Below are 18,727 nucleotides of genomic sequence, written 5' to 3'. Positions count from 1 at the left end.
GGGGAGCGGCCGGCGGGTCACGTGCCGCCCCCAAACGTGCTGAGTGATGGCGGCGGCGCCATCGCGGGGCGGGGCCCGGCGCTGGAGGCAGGCGGGGCGGTGTGCCGGAGAAAGCCTTTATTACAGCCGGTGCCCGTACACGGCAGCGAGGGGAAGGGAGGGGGAGTGGGGCCGAGCTGTGAGGCGGTCCCGCGCAGGGGAGGCGAGGAGGGCCCCGCCAGGCACAGCCCGAGGGGGCCTGGGAGCGGCTCCGTCGGTCCCCGCCGGGCCCGGGCGGTCAGACGTAGCCGGGCTTCACCGACAAGCGGCGGCAGTTGGGGCAGCCGCGGGTCCCGTTGGTCTGCAGGCACCTGCAACGGAAGGAGGTCGGGTCAGGGGCGGCTCCTCGGCTCTCGTACACCTCAGAGCTGTTCCCCGTGGCCCTCCCGCCACCGGCAGGGACCGCATCTCCCCCCCGTCCCTTCCAGGGAGGCACTTGGGCAAATTCCTGTACTAAAGTCTGTTCTGTACGGCTGGAGACAAGTCCCCAGAGCTCATCGGACATCTCTCACTGCCCAGTAGTTTGATGCTGATTCTGGTGTCAGTGTGAAACTTTGTTATTCTTAGTCTCCTGATTGATTAGTTTTCAGAGTGTTTTGTAACACTCGTGGCTTTTTCTACAGTAAAATGATGGTGCAGCTAATTTCTTTCATGGCAGTAGCATAATAACAGTCTGAGCAACTTCTCCACCTGTCTGCCACTAGCCAAGGGAGAAAGTGAGGGGACGTGGGAAAAAGCCAAACTGCCCCTGGGAATGAAGAACTGATTCCCCAGGAGGAGTCAAATAAGAATTTGTGAACTGAGCTGGCCACCTACAAAGTGAGGACATCGGTAAATAATTATTTAGAGGACAAATGGGAGTGTGATGGATATGATGGCTAAATCTCACCCTCCAAGGCTGAGAGACTCTTAGCACTGCAAGGGGATCCTGCAAGGCAAAGACCTGGGGAACAGTGTGCATAGGACTGCTGTGGGTTTAAGCAGCTCTTTTCTATGACCAATGTAATGATAATAATTTTAGTGCTTCCAGCTAATTACTTCAAATGGAAGAAATGGGAGCAAGGTAGTGCCTGGAGCTGGTTGTTTTTCTCCCCAATGGACTCTCCACACATGCCGCAGTACAGCTCCATCTCCTCCACACATTCATGGAACTTCACTACATGGTCACGCAATTCTTGCTGCTGCTCCTTCGTGCGATAGATCCTTTCACACAGGCAGTGAAGCTTCAGCAGGCCGAGCTGCAGGTGAAGGACAGAAACATAAGACAAGTGAGCAACAGGGTGAACACAGACCAGAAGCAGGAGTGGGAACACCACAGCCCCATCAGCCAGCTGCAGAAACATCAGCAGGCCTCAGCAACTCCTGTCATTAACCCTTCTTCTTTGTGTCACAAAAGATAACAAACACCAGGTTTGAGACACTCAGCAGCTCTTCCAGTCCTGGTTTCCCTGAGCTACCCCTGACGTACATCACTTTCCTTTGCCTCCAGCCAGCGCACAGTTCAGCAGCTGCTCAGGGCAAAAGTGTTTTTCAAGAAGAGACTTCTAATCCTCTAGCTCTCTGTCTGTTTCACACCCCATTTCCACTGCTTCTCATTCTCCTTTGCCTATCCCATTGTGACTCCTCACTCATTTTTCAGACTTGCATACTGATGATTATCTGTGCAACTGCCCACAACCAAACACTTAGTGACAAAGCAAATCTCAAACACTCACTGGTTAATAGGAATGCTAATGAGCAACGACAAGCCTTCAATGTTTGACATCTTATATTGCCTGACACAAGACTATGAAGAATGCTGAAAAGGATCCTACCTTATTCCCTAGTCCCTCTGCCAGCTCCTGTGCCTTTTCAATGCTTTCCAGGGCCTGTGAATTGAGAGCACTGGTTGTTAGTTCTCAGCCAAATATATGAAAACCAGGCTTTTATGAATGTCCTATTAGAATTATTTTTAAAAAGAGGTAAAGAAGTACAGAGTAAAATTTGGATTAACAAGTATCCCTGTGACACTGGAGAATCAAAAAAGCTTTTTTTGGGAGGGCAGATTTCCCTCCCCTACCAAAAGTTAATGTGTAAGAAAAAGCTGGTTTCTGAAGGACCGCAAGTAATGCAAGAGCTGCATTTCTGTCACAGACACTCAGTGTCAGTGTTGGCAGAGGCTGGTCCCCAAGCAGAGAGAATGCAGACTTATTTAAACTCAGTCCCACATGCTCATTTGGGGCTGGGATGGCAAAGCAAGCCTTGTCCCCATCCTACCTTGCAGGCTCAATAATTGTTGGGCAACTTCAATTTCACTTGTACCAGAGGCGAGGAAAGGGATCACCAGCACCAATGCACCACACTTATCCATTTTTTCCTTGCTGTTCATATATCCACCTTGCCTTACTTACACATGGTGTGATGTAGGAGTGTTCTGCTATCCATTTTTAAAATCTGAAGGAAATATTTAGCATAGCAGCTGTCATACCAAATGACTGCCTACTTTCACCTAGATGTCACAGTGTTCCTTGCTGTTCTGATAATTAGTCTCTCTTTTCCAGAGCTATTGAGATCTGCTTCCTTTTTGTCCAAGGGGAAGAAGAGGTCTCCCTTGTGATGCAGTAGTTTTCAGGAGGAACATTATAAAATTTCTACCCTATAATTTGGCATTACTGCTGTTGTAGGAGGAGAGGACCAGATGAGATGCAAAAATGTGCTGTGAATGCAGAGGAGATGGCATTAGACTTGTGGTGGCAGCAACAGCCTAGGATAAAGAAATGTAGGAGAGGGAAGCAGGAACTGAAGGCCAGCAGGGAGAACATAACTGAGAACTGTGCTTAGGAAGACTGTGTACTGAAAATTCCTGAAATTAATGATTGTGAACAAGAATCAAAGCGAAATGTGTGGAGTAAGGGAAAGGATGTTGAAAAGTCTAGGGGACAGTTTGTCTTGGACTGCACAAGAATGAGGGCAAGCAAGCTGTGAGCAGCTTGGGATGATCTGGAGTAGCATTGATTATATTACACGCAAATGAAATGGACTAACTGGTGAAAGAGACTGGGAAGATGGAAGAAGCTTGAGCAAAACCAGGGAATCTGCAAGTGGAAAGTTAGCAAATTGCTTTATTAAGTAACTGATACAGGGATGAGTAGCATGAGAAATGGAAACTGGGCCTGCCAAGTTGAAGAACAGGCTTGGGTGAATATTCAGGGATGTGACACCTAAGGAAGTCACATTTGGTCAGCAGACATAAGGTCCCTGGCCCAGCAGGGCAGACTTCCCTCTATTGCCTGGAACAGAATACAAGATTCCTTCACTTTCTTCTTCTGTGGGATTTGGTGAGATTAGAATTCTGTGCAAAGCCCGCATCATGTTCTCACAAGTGAGAGCTGCTTGATATCAGACAGTGGCTCGAGATAGAATCAGTGAATGGAAGAGTTTGATGAGTGCTCTGAATATTGTCTTCTGCAGAGCCTACCTGCTGTGTCCTGTCCCATTCTTTTGATACTGAGCTAGCTTTTCAAGTCCACAGTTTCTCTTCCCATTGCTAACAAACACAGTGGTTACTTCCTGAGATTGCACAGGGTGTCTCACCCAACTGATTCACTGATGGAGGCCCTCTGATGCTGACAGCACCCTGAACCTGTCTAGCTGGACATACTGATGTCTGGGTTGCTTCATTTGAGCTAAAATTCTTGGTGTCTCAATATGAGTGATAAGAGCAAAATTTCACCATATTTAGACCCAACCAGCGTCTTGATGTAGCACTGTGTACAGTTGTTCAGAGCTAGTTCAGGGCTAACCTTTGAGCATTTAATTCTGTGGCTGAATAATATTCCTGCTATGCAATGTGCTGCATCTAGTGCAGTCTGGATTTTAACACACATACACGCTGTCTACGCCTTTTTAGTATAAGTAACTTCACTCCCTTGTTCTATCTTGACTGGTTATCTATCCCCAAATAAATTCCTGCTCTCATTCCTCTGTTTCACATCAGAGTTTACAGACCGTCAAAGTTTCTCCAAGAATTTTATGCCACATTTGCCTGCAAAGCACATGGTGGAGCTGTAGAGCTGCCTAAACATCATTAGCACATCAATGAGCTTAGTCATAGAACTAAAAAGTAGGCAGGGGAATCTATTTCAGAGCATAAGGCTTCCTTCCTCCAGTGCTGGTTTCTCAGCATAGAGCTTAAAAGTCATCAGGATTGACTAATGAGGCAATTCTGTAATTTAGCAGTCTGACTCAGAATGCATGTTCCTACCATTAGTAACAAATCCCTGGCTGAGAGAGACCATTCAGAGAAATAGAACTCTACCAGCAACAGACCCTGTTGGTAGAACCAAGGGGGTACAGGTCTCTTCTGAACTGTACCCTCTTCTGAAGTGTGCAGTACGAGACTGTGCTCTAGTCTTGTCCTACAAACCTGTGTAGAACCAAGTTTGTAACTGACCTTGTCCAGCTCCTTTTGGATCATCCAGCACTTAGTCACTCCTAGCAGCACCTGCACCAGGCCCAGGCGGTTCCCAATCTCTGTCATGATGCTCATGGAAGAGTCATACCGAGGAAAGGCTGTCTGCAGACACAGGGAGGAAAGCAAATGTTTTGCTGTGAACTCTTTTTCATGCCCTCTTGCTACTCCTCCCATCCTTCCTGGCAGGAAGGAGCTGTACCTGCACGTCCCTGCGGCTGCGATGGATATCTGCAAAGCAGAGCAGACACAGTGCTTGCAGCGGCCGGTCACCATGCTGCAGGGCAATCTTCATGGACTCCTGCAAGAAATTGCCTCTGGTCAGTAGAACAGCCTGTTCCTGTTCAAAACAGCAAGGCTGGGACTTTGGACTCCAGCCACTAAAAGCTCAGCTCCAAAGAAACGGCACCATCTTTTAAGGCAAGGAAAATATTTTCCACATGTTCCTAACCAAGGACCATTCATAGAGCCAAATTTTGAAGCCCTCTGGCTACAGAAACTACAGCTCTCAGACGGGAAGGCAGCAGGGAGATGTGCAGTCAGGTGTGAGTGGCAGGGTCTCTCTCTTGCAGCGGGGCAGAGCCCCCAGCTGTGCCCCTGCCCCGTACCTCGCAGCAATCCATGGCGTCCGCCAGGCGCCCCAGCTTGCGATAGGCCACGGCCATGTGGTACTGGCTCATGGCACGGTACTTGAGGCTCCAGCCCTTGCCGTAGTCATTCACCAGCTCAGCAGCTTTACAGGGGAAAAACAGGGCTTTCTCATAGTCCTGTAAGGCAACAAGCACACAGACAGCAGTCACGGCAAACATAAAGCAAAAAGGAGAGAAGGAAAAAGGCCAGCTATTTTTCATTTACTAACACTGCAACAGTTACCAGATTTCTGCACGTGTTTAAACTCGTGCTGCTCCTCTTCTGTGTGTGCAGTATTTCGGTGGATTTCAAATTGTGAAAGATGGAATTGCCATATACTGAATCCTTATTATTCTCTGCGTTCTAGACACTGGGGCAATGACCCAGCAAATGAATTTTATGTAGTATGCCATAACTTTATTCTGCAGGAACCATTTACCCTCCTCTCTAAGCAAAGACTGAAAACTTTCTCTGCTCTTACATCATCTTTATTTGTAACATCTACATGTAGCCTTCATTTTCTCTAAACGGTGAGTTTGGATCTCCAAGAAGCTCATTATCCATCATTGCAGGAAAGAGGAACTAAAACTCCTGGCCTCATCAAATTCACAAAAAGTAATAATACATTTTAAACCTCTTTTTCTTTGCATTAAAAGCATGTTAGAAATAAATCTTATTTTACAATAATTATGTAAAACTTATCTTAATATCTAAAACCATTTTCAAGTAAGTTATATAAGAGCGCAGAAGTGAAAAAAATCTTCATATTTTTTTTATTCTCCTCAATGCAGAAAGGAAACCACAGATTCTCAAATTTTCTTTCTCCCTTCTTATTTCACATCTGAAAAGTGCTCAGCACAATGTTATTTTCTTTATTTTTGGTCACCACACTTCATGTGATGATCTTCTATGAGTGAAGAAATCAGGACTTTGTGAGAAAAACCTATTTTTTGCTGTTTGTACTAGAAGTTATAACTGGCAAATCACCCCTGTGCTCAGTCCCTGCCTGGTTTTACCTACAGCTGGCTGGCAGCTATTTGCCTACAATAGTGGTAGAAACAGAGAGTCCATGAGTTTTGGCTGCCAGCCTTGTGTCTCTGATGTGATCTTCTTTGAAGCTAAGTTTGATCTTTTCAACACACATATTCACAGCTGCTTCTGGTGCTGTGTAAACATGACACTAATCCTCCCATCCTTACTGTGGAGGAGAGTACTCCTCCATTTGGATTTTGCAAAGGGGTTTTAGCTTGCAGTGCTCTCTCAGCACTTCCTATAGGAAAGACAAAGGCTGAAATTCACGTGATTTCCAGTGCTTCCCTGAATCTGTGGGGCAACCACCCTCCTGTCCCTTAGGTGACTGTACCTTTATCTGGGTGTAGAAGTTCCCGAGGCTGCAGCAGACTCGACACTCCAGCATCTTGTCATCGTTGTTGTGTGCGTAGCGTAAAGCTTTCTCAAAGCACTCCAAAGCCTTCTGGAAAATGCTGAGGCCCAAGAAGGCATTGCCCATGCTGAGGCTCACCTGGCCATTCAACTGCATGCTCACAGTGGTACCCTGCATGTTGAGGCACGTCTTACAGTAAGAGATTGTTTTCTGGAATTCACAGAGTTTCTCATTGCTGCGAGCCAGGTTTAGGTAGCTCTCTGTAAGGAAATCTGGGTCTTCCAGCTCCCGTGCTGTGTCAATCTGGACCACTGCAAACTTTAAGTAGAGAAGATAGTGTTTACAAAAGTGTGTAGTTTATTTAAATACAGCTCAAGCTCCCACAGAGTAGCATCCTGCGCTGGAGAAAGAGTCTCATCTCTGAGCAGGGCAGACAAGGCCATCAGCACATGGAGAAGCATTGTATGCACTGAGCAGTTATCTGGAGGTTTAAAAGGCCTATGAAGTCTCAGAAGAAACCTCTCCCTCTCTTCACACAGTCTCAGGGCAGGGAAGATGAACTAGGCTGGCTGTAAGGGGAAAACAGCTGTTAAATGGCCCTAAAGGGAGGCTGGTGAAGCAGGAAACATCTGACACAATGCAGTTCTGTTTTCTTCCACTCATTGTAATGTATCCCACTTTCTCTGGAATTCCTAAGCTATTAAAATATTCTTTTTTCTATTAATATACTATAGTATATTAATAGTATATATAATAATATCCATTATATATCTATTATATATCTAATCTATCTATTAGTATATATATTAATATCTATTAGTATATATAAAATATACATTTTTCTATTAATAGAAAAAAGCAAGCTACTTCTTTAAGGAATTTTCTACTAATAAATTGAAGTCTTGATCTTGACAGTCTTGGTTCTATAATCTCCAGGATTTGTTGCATACTGTTCTCTTCAATGAAGTCTCTTTCCAGCTGCAAACTCTTCTAAGCAGTAACTCTTTATGTTCTGTGATGAAGCAAGCACAAGCATTCAAGCTGGCTTGGTATCAGTAGCAAAGGTGGCAATTTTCATTAGACATTATCAGGATTATGGATGGCAAATTCCAAAGGAATCAATTACTTCCTTTTATATTGTGGCTACACATAATAATTTAGGCTACTAGAACATCAACAAAAAACCCCAAACCAAAACAAAAAAACCCCAACAACAACAACAAAGAACCACACACAACCCCCCCACCCCAAAAACAACAAAACAAAACCACAAAAAACCCCAAACAAACCCCCCAAACATCACCAACCATAAACTGTGTATGTTGGGTTTGTAATCATCTTCTCAGTTCCCATTACAGTTTAGGAAAGCTCCTGTGTGGACTCAGTGGTGCATGCTAGCTCATGCTTCTCCACATTCCCTTAATTTTGCACAAGTTCTTCAGTATTTCCTAGTTGCCATAGCCTCTTCTCTTGGTGTGTAGTAATTTTTCCTCTACAGAAGAGGTTAAGCATCACAGGCCTTCTTAAATTACTTTTTATTTCATGCCTTTAATTTTGACTCATTTTCTCCTGATATTTCCTCTCTCAATGGCTTATTGCTAAAGTTCTCCTTTCTCTATCCTTTGACCAGTTGCTCTGTAAAATCTTCAGTTTGACTGAAGCCATTTTTCCTTCCTAATGCTGCGAAGAACTAAAATTCACCTTCTCTGATCCCACTTTCTGTTCTCTTCTCAGGTAAAGAATTATGTTTGGGTATACTAAGCTCACTCCTTTGCCTTTTATTTTTTCCCCATGAAGTCTTCAGTATTTCCTTCAGGTAGCTACATCTTACCCTTTTTCTCTTCTTTCTTCCCCAGTCTATCTGTTGTTTTTGCCAGCACCTAATTTCATACCACTTAACAAAATTCTTTGTCTTCAAATGTTTTCCAGGTGTATTAATATCTCTCCTTTCTTCTTCATCTTAAGTATTTGGTTTCAATATAGGGCTTTGACACGTGCATGGCTTTATCAGTGAGGTGTTCCCCTCTCCTCGCTCCAACTCCAAACAGAGCTACCAAAATCTTTTCAATGAGATGTAGACATCCCTTTCACATTTTGTTCTAAATGCTGAATGATGGCCAGTCTAGTAAGAGGCAACCCAAAACATCAGGACGAGGATATCAAAGCCCTTCAGTAAGACCCTATTTCAGGCTGGGATAGCTTCTTAAGACTATTACAACACTCTCTTGCCTTGTCTTACAGATTCTTGAGCTTCCCTCCCAAATGCTGCCTGCTGCTCTCTGTACACATCCTCTTACTTCTCAGATCCACATACCAGCTTCTTTTTGTTCATTTAATTAAACTGTTTATGCTCATGTGCTTGAAACGTAACTTCAGCTGCTTTTTACCACTCTTCCATCAAGCCCTACATCCTTCCTCCTTTCTTCTATACTGTCCTGGCAACTGGAAGCTGCTCTCTGACCTCAGTTGTGAGACATCTGGGATGTCTCAATTACTTCACCAAAACAGCATCTTCTTTTCCCTCTTGTTCAGCCCCCTGGCAAACAAATAATTGCAATTAGAAAACCCCAGTATAAGATCTATTTTAGATATCAGCCAGAAGCTGAACAAGATAACAGACAATGTCTCCACAAGAACGATACTTATTCTACAGAATCCACTTTGAGTTCTCCTTTTGTGCTGACATACAGAATGTAAACAGCTTGTAGTGGACAAAGGCTCTGTTCTCATACCTGCTCCTGTAGCCTGATAACATGGTGTGCCTGTATGTGAGAAATAATCAAGACAGCTTCCCATGAAAAACTAGAGAACTTAAATAACCCAGGAATCCTGATGAACCAGACCCAGTGAAAAATCATATTCTGTGTATCTTGTGGGCTGGAGCTCTTGGTGAGCACAGTGATCACAGCAGCCCAGAACATGCACACAGCAGCTGGTATTTTCTGTTACACACAGAGCACCCCCCGCTTCAGGTTCTGTTCTCCAGCCACGTTTCCATCGCAGCTGCGACACAATGGCATGCATTCATCTCCACCTTACCTTCAGCATGTCTTTGTATCTGCCCATCTCTGCATGAGCAGTGATGAGGCAACCCAAAACCCGAAACCTGCCAGCAGGATCCGCAGACTTCTCCAAAACCCTCATCCAGACTCGCAGGGCCTTTTCGGTCTGATTAGACTGGTAAAGATGGAGTCCTTTCTCTATCTGTTGCTTTGTCTGGTCCTGACCCATCTCCCATGGATTAAAAAGCCTCATACACTAACCTCTAAGGACAGCAAAAAGGATGTGCTTACAAGAGAGCACAACATAAAATGCCCCACTAGAAGAGGGCGGGTTGTGTGCTCAGAGGGCCCAGAGCCATGAGAGCCCAGCCATGTCAGGGGGCTGGAGCTGTGGTAGGCAATGGCAAGAAGTGGTTGCTCAGCACGAAGGCAGAATCCCAAATCCACTAGGCAAACATCTTTCTTGCTAGGGCTCCATCAGTGCATTCGTCTGTCCAATCCCGTAAACAAAGAGCAAAAGCACGACAGGGAGAGAAAGAGAAAAATCTCAAGCCCCAGGAGTGAAACTCAATCTGAACAGCCAGCGCTGGTCTCCTCCCCATTGGCTGCAGCTGCTCCTGCCAGTCCAGCTCACGTGGCTCCCAGGAATTCTAGTCAGGCTCCCCAGCTCCCAAGGTCACGGTGCCAACTGCCCACCCCTGCCCGCCGGTATGCAGCTTATAAATACCCCAGGGAGAGACAATTGGCTGCAGTCACAGCCTCGGGATGCCTCGGCTGTCTCTTTCCTCTCTGGCCATCTCCTTAGACAAGCACTGCTGGTGGTGGGCTAGCCTGGGAGGAAGCAGACTCAGGTAGAATAATAGCGTAGGAAAAATATATGTCTTAAAAGTCAGGTGTGAACAAGGCAACTTCAGTGTGTACACACGTAAATATATCTTATATGTATTATGTATTACATTGTTACAGTGTTACACTTGCAACAATGTACTTGATACTTTGCTAGGTATGAAATCAGCCTCCCTTCTGAGGACCCCATTGGCATCATGGACTGTTTTTATGGACATAGGTTGGCTCTGTCACAGATTTGCTGCAAATACACCTCTGACTTCCTAATTTTAGGACAAGGAGCTAACCATGCTGAAAACCTTTGTTCTTGACTGAATGTTGCTCCCTGTCATCAGATGAGTGTGGCAGTCCTCCAAAAGTTTCCAACAGAAGTTGTCAATGGCACTGCTTAAGTTCTGCATCCAGAACTTGATGATCTTTAATGATGAATAACAATAAAGACACAGAACAATAGGTATCTGCACTTTTTGGTTGCAGGAGAGGTGTTAGCCCCATTAAAAGATAGCTTTATGTCTCCCACACTGTTGAAAAAATCAGACTGGTTCCTCTAAGAGTCACATTTAATACTCTCACCAACGTGCTGCAGCCTTGGTGGTCCAGAGATTTATTCAGTCCTTCTTAAGAACATACACCAAACCTGGGAGGAGGGGGGCAGGTGGAGAATGCTATTGATATTGAATGGTTTTCAGATGCAGAAGTTCCAGGAACCAGTTTGTGATTCTTTTACTGGGCAAAGAGAAGCAATTTGAAGTTTCAACAGACCTGCCTGCAAAACCAGTTATGTCTCCAGCTGCTTCCCTGATTCTTGGTGAATTTGGTTGCAATTCTTCCCCAAGCAAAGGTAAATACCCACAGAATCACCTCAAAGGGTACCAATCAGACTATCCAGGCCTGTCAACAAAAACCCAAGGGAGCCTTCCTGAGGTAATATCCTTAAAGAAAGCAGGACACAAAATAAAGAACGATAGTCTACCCAGAGTCTTTACATCATAGCACTCATGATTTTAAGGGGTTACATCTGTCCTTTATCCAAAATTCCCTCAAAAAATATTTCAAAAAGAAAAATGTTTTAAATTGTAGAAGAATTTTGCTACAATAAGACTGATTCTCTTTTGGGAGCTTGTAAACAGTATGATATTTGCATTATTTAACTTAGCTTTGTTTTTCAGAGATATAATGTGCTAGATGATATTTCAGCATAGATTATATGTAGTCTCAAACTCTGGAAGTAGAAATTATGGGAAAATCTACTGAACCTGAAGAAAACTAATGGTGACGCACTGCTGGGTAATGTGCAAAAATCACTTCAGCATCACTGTTGAAATTATTAGCTAGGTACTTTATAGATTTTAGGATTTGCATAAAAGTCTGATTCAGAATATTAAAAAATCTCTCCTCCTTGCAGTAATTCTTCTGTGTCTCTCTAGATGTAGGTGGTGGGATGGAAACAAGATGCAGATCAGTCCCCATGGAAGAAAATGACAATGGTGAGGCCATTCAGATTTCTAGACTTGGAGAAGCAGCCACTGGAGCCTGCCATGTAACAGAATCAAGCCAGGACTCAGGAATGAGGAAAACAAAAATTTTATCATTCTTGGTAGATCAGACTACTTTGCAAAATGAACCTTCCACAGGTGAGCTGCCTGTAACACAAACTCATCCTGAGATTCTTTTGGACCAGGTCAGCAAAGCACGGTTCCCTTCCCCACGCAGCATAGCCAAAACGAAGAGGGTGCCTTGCAGCCTGACAAAACCCATCTAACAGATGATCTGCCCTGCATTTTGTTAACCTCACTTTAGCTCCTTGCTTTTGAGCACTATGAAACAGGGCTTAGTTTCTTAGGAATCAATTTGCAACTCGCCTATTGAGATAAAAACACCCTAGTAAAGTAAGGGCTAAAGACAGGAAGTTCAAACGGGTCATTTTCAAGAATCCAGGAACATGCTCTGATATGAAACATACCACTCTGAGCCCAGCTGCAGCTGCCTAAATAAGGAGGGATAAAAGATCAACATTGCCTGCCTGTGCTACTTCAAAAAAAGCAATGGCATCTGTCTGTGACTCAAGGTAGCTGTAATTCATTGAAGATGCAGGTACAGCTTCTACCATCAATGATGCACAGTTTCTCCTTAGGAAGTGCAAATAAATGAGCCTGAATGGTGCTTGGCAACATCAAATTAGGGAATCTTACCTGTCATACACGCAGTGGCTCATGCACTCACTTCTTCAGTGACCACACTGACCTGCTTCTCCTCCTCTCCCTGCTCTCCATAAGGCCCTCAGTGACTCCTGGCCGCATGAAGAGAGCAGAATGTGGCAGGTAAAATCAGGAAGAGTGGAGTCAAAACAAATAATGAAAGGTGGAGGTGGATGTGAGAGGAAAAACATTTCTCCTAGAACATTCAGCATCAGGATTTCATCTACAACTTTATGTATTTCCTACAAATGCTGATAAATGTAACAACCCATGTGAAAATGCTGATTATTTTCAGAGATTATTATACTGGCTCTTAGGTGCAGTTTGATTGTGTACAGATTGGTGGTGGCCTTTTAAATTGAATAAAAAGCCTTAAAAAAATAAAAAAAAAAAACCTCTGACCCAAGAGAGATCTGGTGTCAGTTCTGTAAGATATAACTGGCAAAGCTTTGATTGTATAAGACAAGGTGAGTGAACTTTCTGCACAAGCTGGAATCTTCCATTCAGCCTAAACAAACCCTTTTTTTCTGATTCAATTGTTTCTCTCCAACCTTGGCCTCAAGTTGTATCTAGACTGAAACCCCTGCAGCCTCTCTCCTCAACAGCTGCAAATTAACTGCAGGGATGCCAGGGCAGTCTGTAACAGGTGGCTCTGTGCCTCGTGCCCCAATTGGTGCGCTCAGGGCAAGGAATGCAGCACTGAATCCCGATGCTTTGCAAGTGCTCTCAGATTTACAATCATGTAGGAAGTGATGGGGTGAAACAGAGTATCCCAGATAACACAGGAAAAGGACACAGAGGAGAAACACAGCTGTCCTAAAAACGCTTGCAAGTCTCCAAGATGCAAGACAGCAGAAGGAAGGAATAACATCAGGGAATTTTAGGAGCTTTCAGAAATGGCCAGCAAAATCATGGCCATTGCGGTACTTTCCTTCTGAGAGAGGCAATAATTGTGTCAAAATTGTGGCAGGTTTCTAAATGCTTTTGCTATGCCAAATACTTTTTATTAATTTGAAATGAAAGATCATAACATGTATCTTAGTTCTAAGAGCAAAGCCAGTTGCAGTTTCCCTGTGTAGTGTTTCCAGGATGAGAAGCGCTGACGGCTGCAGGTACCTGATGCTGCAGTACCAGGACAGATTCAGCCAGCTTGGCTGTGCTCCTAGAAGGGAAGGAGGCAGTGGCAAGTGAGCAGCTTGTGAGAGTGGCATAAGCTGGTGCCTCTCTAACCCCACACAGCACCACGCACTGGTGCTGCTCCTGCAGAGCTGAGGGCTGCTGCTCTGCCCAAAGTATTGAGCCCCTGAAACACCCCGAAGCACAAGTGCATGGACAGGCACATGACTGCTTGGCACCAGTTCTGTGAGTCTGGATATGCCCACTCCTCGCTCCTAAGTGTTGAACATATTTGCATAATCCAAGATCCTCAGCTTTTACATATCTAAGGAGGACTTGACTCTCAAATGATCCAAAATGGACATATCTAAACGAGAAAACGTTTTCCATTTCCACTCAAAGTAGCTCATTTACACAGAAACAAAAGTCCAGTGTGATATTGTACATCCAGAACAAGTGGTACCGGGCCATGAATATTTTTGTGTCTCACAACTAGGAAACTGTAAAATAGGTCTCTCATCTTTGTCTTCATCTTCTCACACTTGAACCCCAAAAAGAACCTCAAGCTTAAGACACAAATACAACACACAAGGACTCTTCTCAAACAGTTTAATAGCAAATAAACAAAGGAAGGTACCACACTTGGCATATACAAAATGACTTGTTGTCGGTGTGTCTGTGCAATTAAAACAGCTTTAAGTTGCCCTTTGGGACAAAAAGAAAAAAAAACACACACACAAAAGGAAGAAAATTCCTTTAACACATACTCGCTTGTTCCAAACTTGTAACAAATCTTTTCATTTTTAAATCCACTACACAAACTGTGATCAGATCAGAAAAGCAACACGCGCTCCTCTGCTTTTTAAACCATTAAAGTAAAATCTGTAATTCTCTACAGAGTACAACACAATTTCACACAAAAAGACATTTTGTTTTGCAAATCAAAACAAGAAAAAAAAGGAACAGCTCAAACAAGGTAAAGAAAAGCATTTCTACGACTGAACCACGACTTCGAGTTGATTAAATCCCGTTAACTGCAGAACAGACTCTACATTTGGTCATAGTGGCAATTTGTTTTCTCATCACATTGTGAATCACTTTACATTGTTTTCTAGTAGAAAAGGCAAAAAACTGTACAAAACCCCTAGTGTTAAATACAATGTTTGTACCAATAAAAAAGCCCACAGGTTTGTCTCCAAAATGTAAATTTTCTTTTTAAATTATTCACAAAAAGCAGCCAAAAATCAGAAAGGCAGCTGCTGCTCCACTGTCTCAAATTCGTTAAAACCACCACAGAACAATTAAAACAACCAAAGGAAGAAAAGGAAAGAAGAAAGGAAAGAAACACCCAACATTTGGCATTTTGGTTTTCTTCAGATATTTTTCCACAGGCTTCCCCAAGGTTCCTTACGGAACCAAACGCACACGTACAGAAACGTACTGGCAGCTCCTCCACACACTGCAGGGCATCAGTGCCCCCTGGCACACAGCCCTGTGCATTCAGACTGTGGGACTAACAGCAGCCAGCCCCCAACCCTACTTCCCAATTAAACCAGTCTCTACCTTTTTGCATTCAGCCTCACGATTCACTCCCAGGTACATGTACCATATTCAAACTGTTCTCTTTTGTAAGCAGATTAAGTTGTCTACACAACTCTGGTCAATACCTAGTGAGAATACAGTATCCTCAACCAACTCAGGAGTAGGATAGAAAACAATCTTTGCATCTTTACATTATCCCAAACACTGGACAAAATGAAGATTTCTATCCAATCAAACTCTTGTTTTCTCAGCAAAACCCCTTCTCCTGGAATTCCATTTCACATTATTTCAACTGTTAAGATACCTACACTAGCTTGCTGCTGCTTCTGACTGAAACTTCATCACAGCACACACTCTTCAGGTGCCTTCATCTAGAAGCTACTTCCCAGTTTCTACCTGTGCAGATGGTACGTAGGGCAGGGGAAGCCTGCTACCCAGAGAGCAGTAACCTGTTCTAGTTCATCCTGCAAGCCATCAGAACTGCTCAGCTCATTACCCAATTAAAAACTAAACAAAAACTAAAAAAATCTCCGCAGAGATTCCCCAGCTAAGGCCCTTGAAAAGAGAGCTGGGGATGGTACCCTGTTCAGGTAACAGCTTCAGAGGCTGTTGTATTGTGCTTGTCATTTGGGAAAAGAGCCAGCAGTTGTAGGACCAGTGTTACAAATGCTTTCTCTGGGAAATTTAAAACACTTAATTTCATGAGCTAACCTAGATCCTTCCAGAATCCTGCCACCAAACTCTGACTGATGGTATTAGATTAGGGCTGGACTTCACAGAAATGTGCCCTGAGTTGTGCAAAATGCTCAGTGTTTGAAATGAGCCCTAGCTTTGACAGCTTTGGAAACAGAAATATTGTGAGTTCCCCCACTTCCTGCTCCCAGCTATCCCCTTCCACCAAAACTTCCACTAGGGGAACAGCGTAACCAAGCACCCTCAGAGCTTCTGACAGCACTGGAGATGGAGCAAGGTCTAGGTGCTCTGTCAGGCAGACAGTCTAAGTGCACAGGTAGATGCCCTCAGGTGGCTTCTGATCAGATATTTGTCACACCAAAACCACCAATTTAAAGGATACCTTTGAAACCCATTAAATTGCTCAGTTTTTGCACAAACTATAGAAAACAGAGAGGTGAAGGTGATATATACGAGGGTGTGAAGAAAACAGCAGGAAACATGCACAACATTTCTGGGCACTATCTTAGTCTGAAAGATTAAAACAAAAACATCACATTTTGCTGAGGAGATTGTAGTTACAAAAAAAACCAAGCATGCCAGAGCTTAACAAAATACAACACCAATTTTGATCAAATTTTCACTGCAGACTGATAATCACACAGGGAAGCAGGGAAAAAAATAAAAATAATAATTAAAAAAAATCAGTAAATGTCAGGGCAAAAATGTAGCTACAATCAGAGGAAAACGTAGTTCAAGTGTTTTCTGCTGATGCCACTTCAAGTCACAAGTTTGAACTCATAAAAACACATGCTGTCTCCTCAAGCACAGAAACCAGATCAGCAAAATGTGACTAGGAAGTCTCCTGAAAGATTGAGTCACACCATATAATTGACTTTTTCTTCGAACTGTCTTTTTAAAACTAAGCACACAGAAAAAAACTAAGCCTAGAAAGTGATTGGCTGTATGTTCACAGAAATACAAATAATCCACAAGGTATGCTAGCAAGGCTGCTCTGAAGACAAATTACAAAGAATCAGATTCACAAAATCAAGTGGTTATCTTACGAAGGTCTAGAAAAATAGAAATTCTTTTATATTCAAATGCAAGTTTAAATATTCCCCTTCAGCAGTCTTTCTAGCAAAACCAATTTGGCAGCACAAAAAAAAAAAAAAAAAAAAGAAAAAAAAAAAGAAAAGAAACAAACATAATAAAAATACACATCAGCATCAAAGGTCAACACAAGGTCAAAGGTGAGAGTTCAAGCATCAGAGAAGCTGAAGAGACAAGGATTTGGACGATGTACTTGAACGCCACATCGACATGCTTTAGGCACAACGATGAACAAACGGCAGGAATCTAGAAAAAAAAACAAACCAGAAAGAGGGAGACCCACTGAGTTACACAGAGCAGTACATCCAAACACGGAGAGAGAGAACAAGAATGGGCACTTACAATGAGATCTCCTGGGGAAGGGAGTTGACAGGGAAGGGCAGCACATGCCAACGATGGACAAGTAAAAGTCAAAGTACATGAAGGACACCAAGTAAACATCAAACTGCCAGAAACCAAATGGAAGCAGAGGCCTGGATTTCCCTCTCAGCACCCAGTCTGTGGAGTGTTCCACAACCTAGTGACACACTGGTTAGAATGCAGTCACCTTGCCCCATGCCCAGTGTGTCTACTACCTCTGTTTAGAACAGAGTAAACTCCCTCCCCAGGAGACCGATTCCAATATGACTGCAGGGCAAACGCTTGCCCACAGATACCGAGACCATGAGAGACAAGACAGAGGACACAAGGGATTCACAGGTGGTTTGACATTTGAGACTTTTCTTGCACTCTAACATGGGAAGTTCTTAGGCAGTAGTAGCCCAGCAAATCCACGTTCTTTCCTTTAGCTACAGTTTCTTCTCATTCCCTAGGAGCCCATGTAACTGCGGGTGGGTGATTTGGAAAAGGGGAAAAAAAAAAGATTATACAAGACAAAAAGCTCACACATCAGAGAAGAATTCCTTAAGACTTGACTGCAAGTTAAGACTTGTCCTAGCTGAGCACTTGTCATACCATTAGACCTGCACAGGGATTTTCCATTCCCAACCTTTTATGTAACAGCCCTCAGCTCCCTGGTTTCATGAGGGGGAGATTTTGGGCTCTGAGAAGCTCTACAGTCACTGTTGCCAGTTTGATGAGCAGAAAAAATGTGTTTCCTGAAATTTTCTTGAAGAGTTTATAAAAAAATAATTCTTACATTAAGTGACATAAATATCTCTGTTCCCTCCCCTCAGCTTATGAGCTGCAAGAGACAAGGAACATTCTGGGATGAGAGTGGGAGGCAGAAGAGAGAGGATATGGTTTGTTTTTTTATTCTGCCTCCCCACAACCCCAACTCCCTTTTAGCTCCTGTTAGTGGCCTTAATCTTTTTCACATCTCAAAGCTTCTGGTTACAGACTAGAACAAGGTGAGATTTGCATATTATCTAACATAATTTGAGAATAGCAAGTGTTGATTCTCATTCCAAAGCAACAAGAAACACATTGTCTACTAAATCAGCAACACTCCTCTTAGTAGAACTGCTGAGATTAATTTGCTTTTCATGCTTTCCAATAAAGGGAAAGGACTTTAGTCCAGAGTTTAAACCAACTCCAGCAAACAGAGTACAATGCAACTCTTGCACTTGTTTCTGTATTTCAAGAAATACTCTAGATAATTTGCAGATAGGTGCAAGATTTCACTCTTAAACCAGAAAAGCAAATTCATCATGAACTGAGGCATGAGAAACAACAAAAAGCATGAAATCAAGTGACATCTTAGCATGCACCACCGATACCCTCTGTGTGATTTGTC

General features: G+C 43.5%; 2 protein-coding genes across 15 annotated transcripts in view; both read right to left on the bottom strand.

The window, feature by feature from the left end:
- Positions 1–122: 122 nt before the first annotated feature.
- Positions 123–10,098, bottom strand: RAPSN (receptor associated protein of the synapse). 2 transcript variants are annotated; one of them, XM_063159479.1, is made up of 8 exons: positions 9,543–10,098; positions 6,483–6,821; positions 5,098–5,256; positions 4,692–4,790; positions 4,472–4,594; positions 1,854–1,907; positions 1,078–1,277; positions 126–350 (listed from the first exon to the last, which is right to left on the bottom strand). In XM_063159479.1, the coding sequence occupies exons 1-8, from the start codon at positions 9,756–9,758 to the stop codon at positions 278–280; spliced, it is 1,263 nt and encodes a 420-aa protein (XP_063015549.1). In that variant the 5' UTR covers positions 9,759–10,098; the 3' UTR covers positions 126–277. The 2 variants fall into 2 exon arrangements, with proteins under 2 accessions (XP_063015550.1, XP_063015549.1); XM_063159480.1 differs by lacking the exon at positions 1,854–1,907 and having other exon boundaries at positions 123–350.
- A 4,159-nt stretch (positions 10,099–14,257) lies between these two features.
- CELF1 (CUGBP Elav-like family member 1) overlaps positions 14,258–18,727 on the bottom strand; it is a 59,551-nt gene continuing 55,081 nt past the window's right edge. For all 13 annotated transcript variants that reach the window (XM_063158888.1, XM_063158889.1, XM_063158890.1 and 10 more), the window contains one exon: positions 14,258–17,238. The gene's annotated coding sequence lies outside the window, so the exon portion shown is untranslated. The remainder of the gene's footprint in view (positions 17,239–18,727) is intronic.

Source organism: Melospiza melodia, chromosome 6 (genome assembly GCF_035770615.1).
Source record: "Melospiza melodia melodia isolate bMelMel2 chromosome 6, bMelMel2.pri, whole genome shotgun sequence".
Classification (NCBI taxonomy): domain Eukaryota; kingdom Metazoa; phylum Chordata; class Aves; order Passeriformes; family Passerellidae; genus Melospiza; species Melospiza melodia.
Note: the sequence above shows the minus strand (reverse complement) of the source record. Positions and strands in the feature narration are given on the sequence as shown.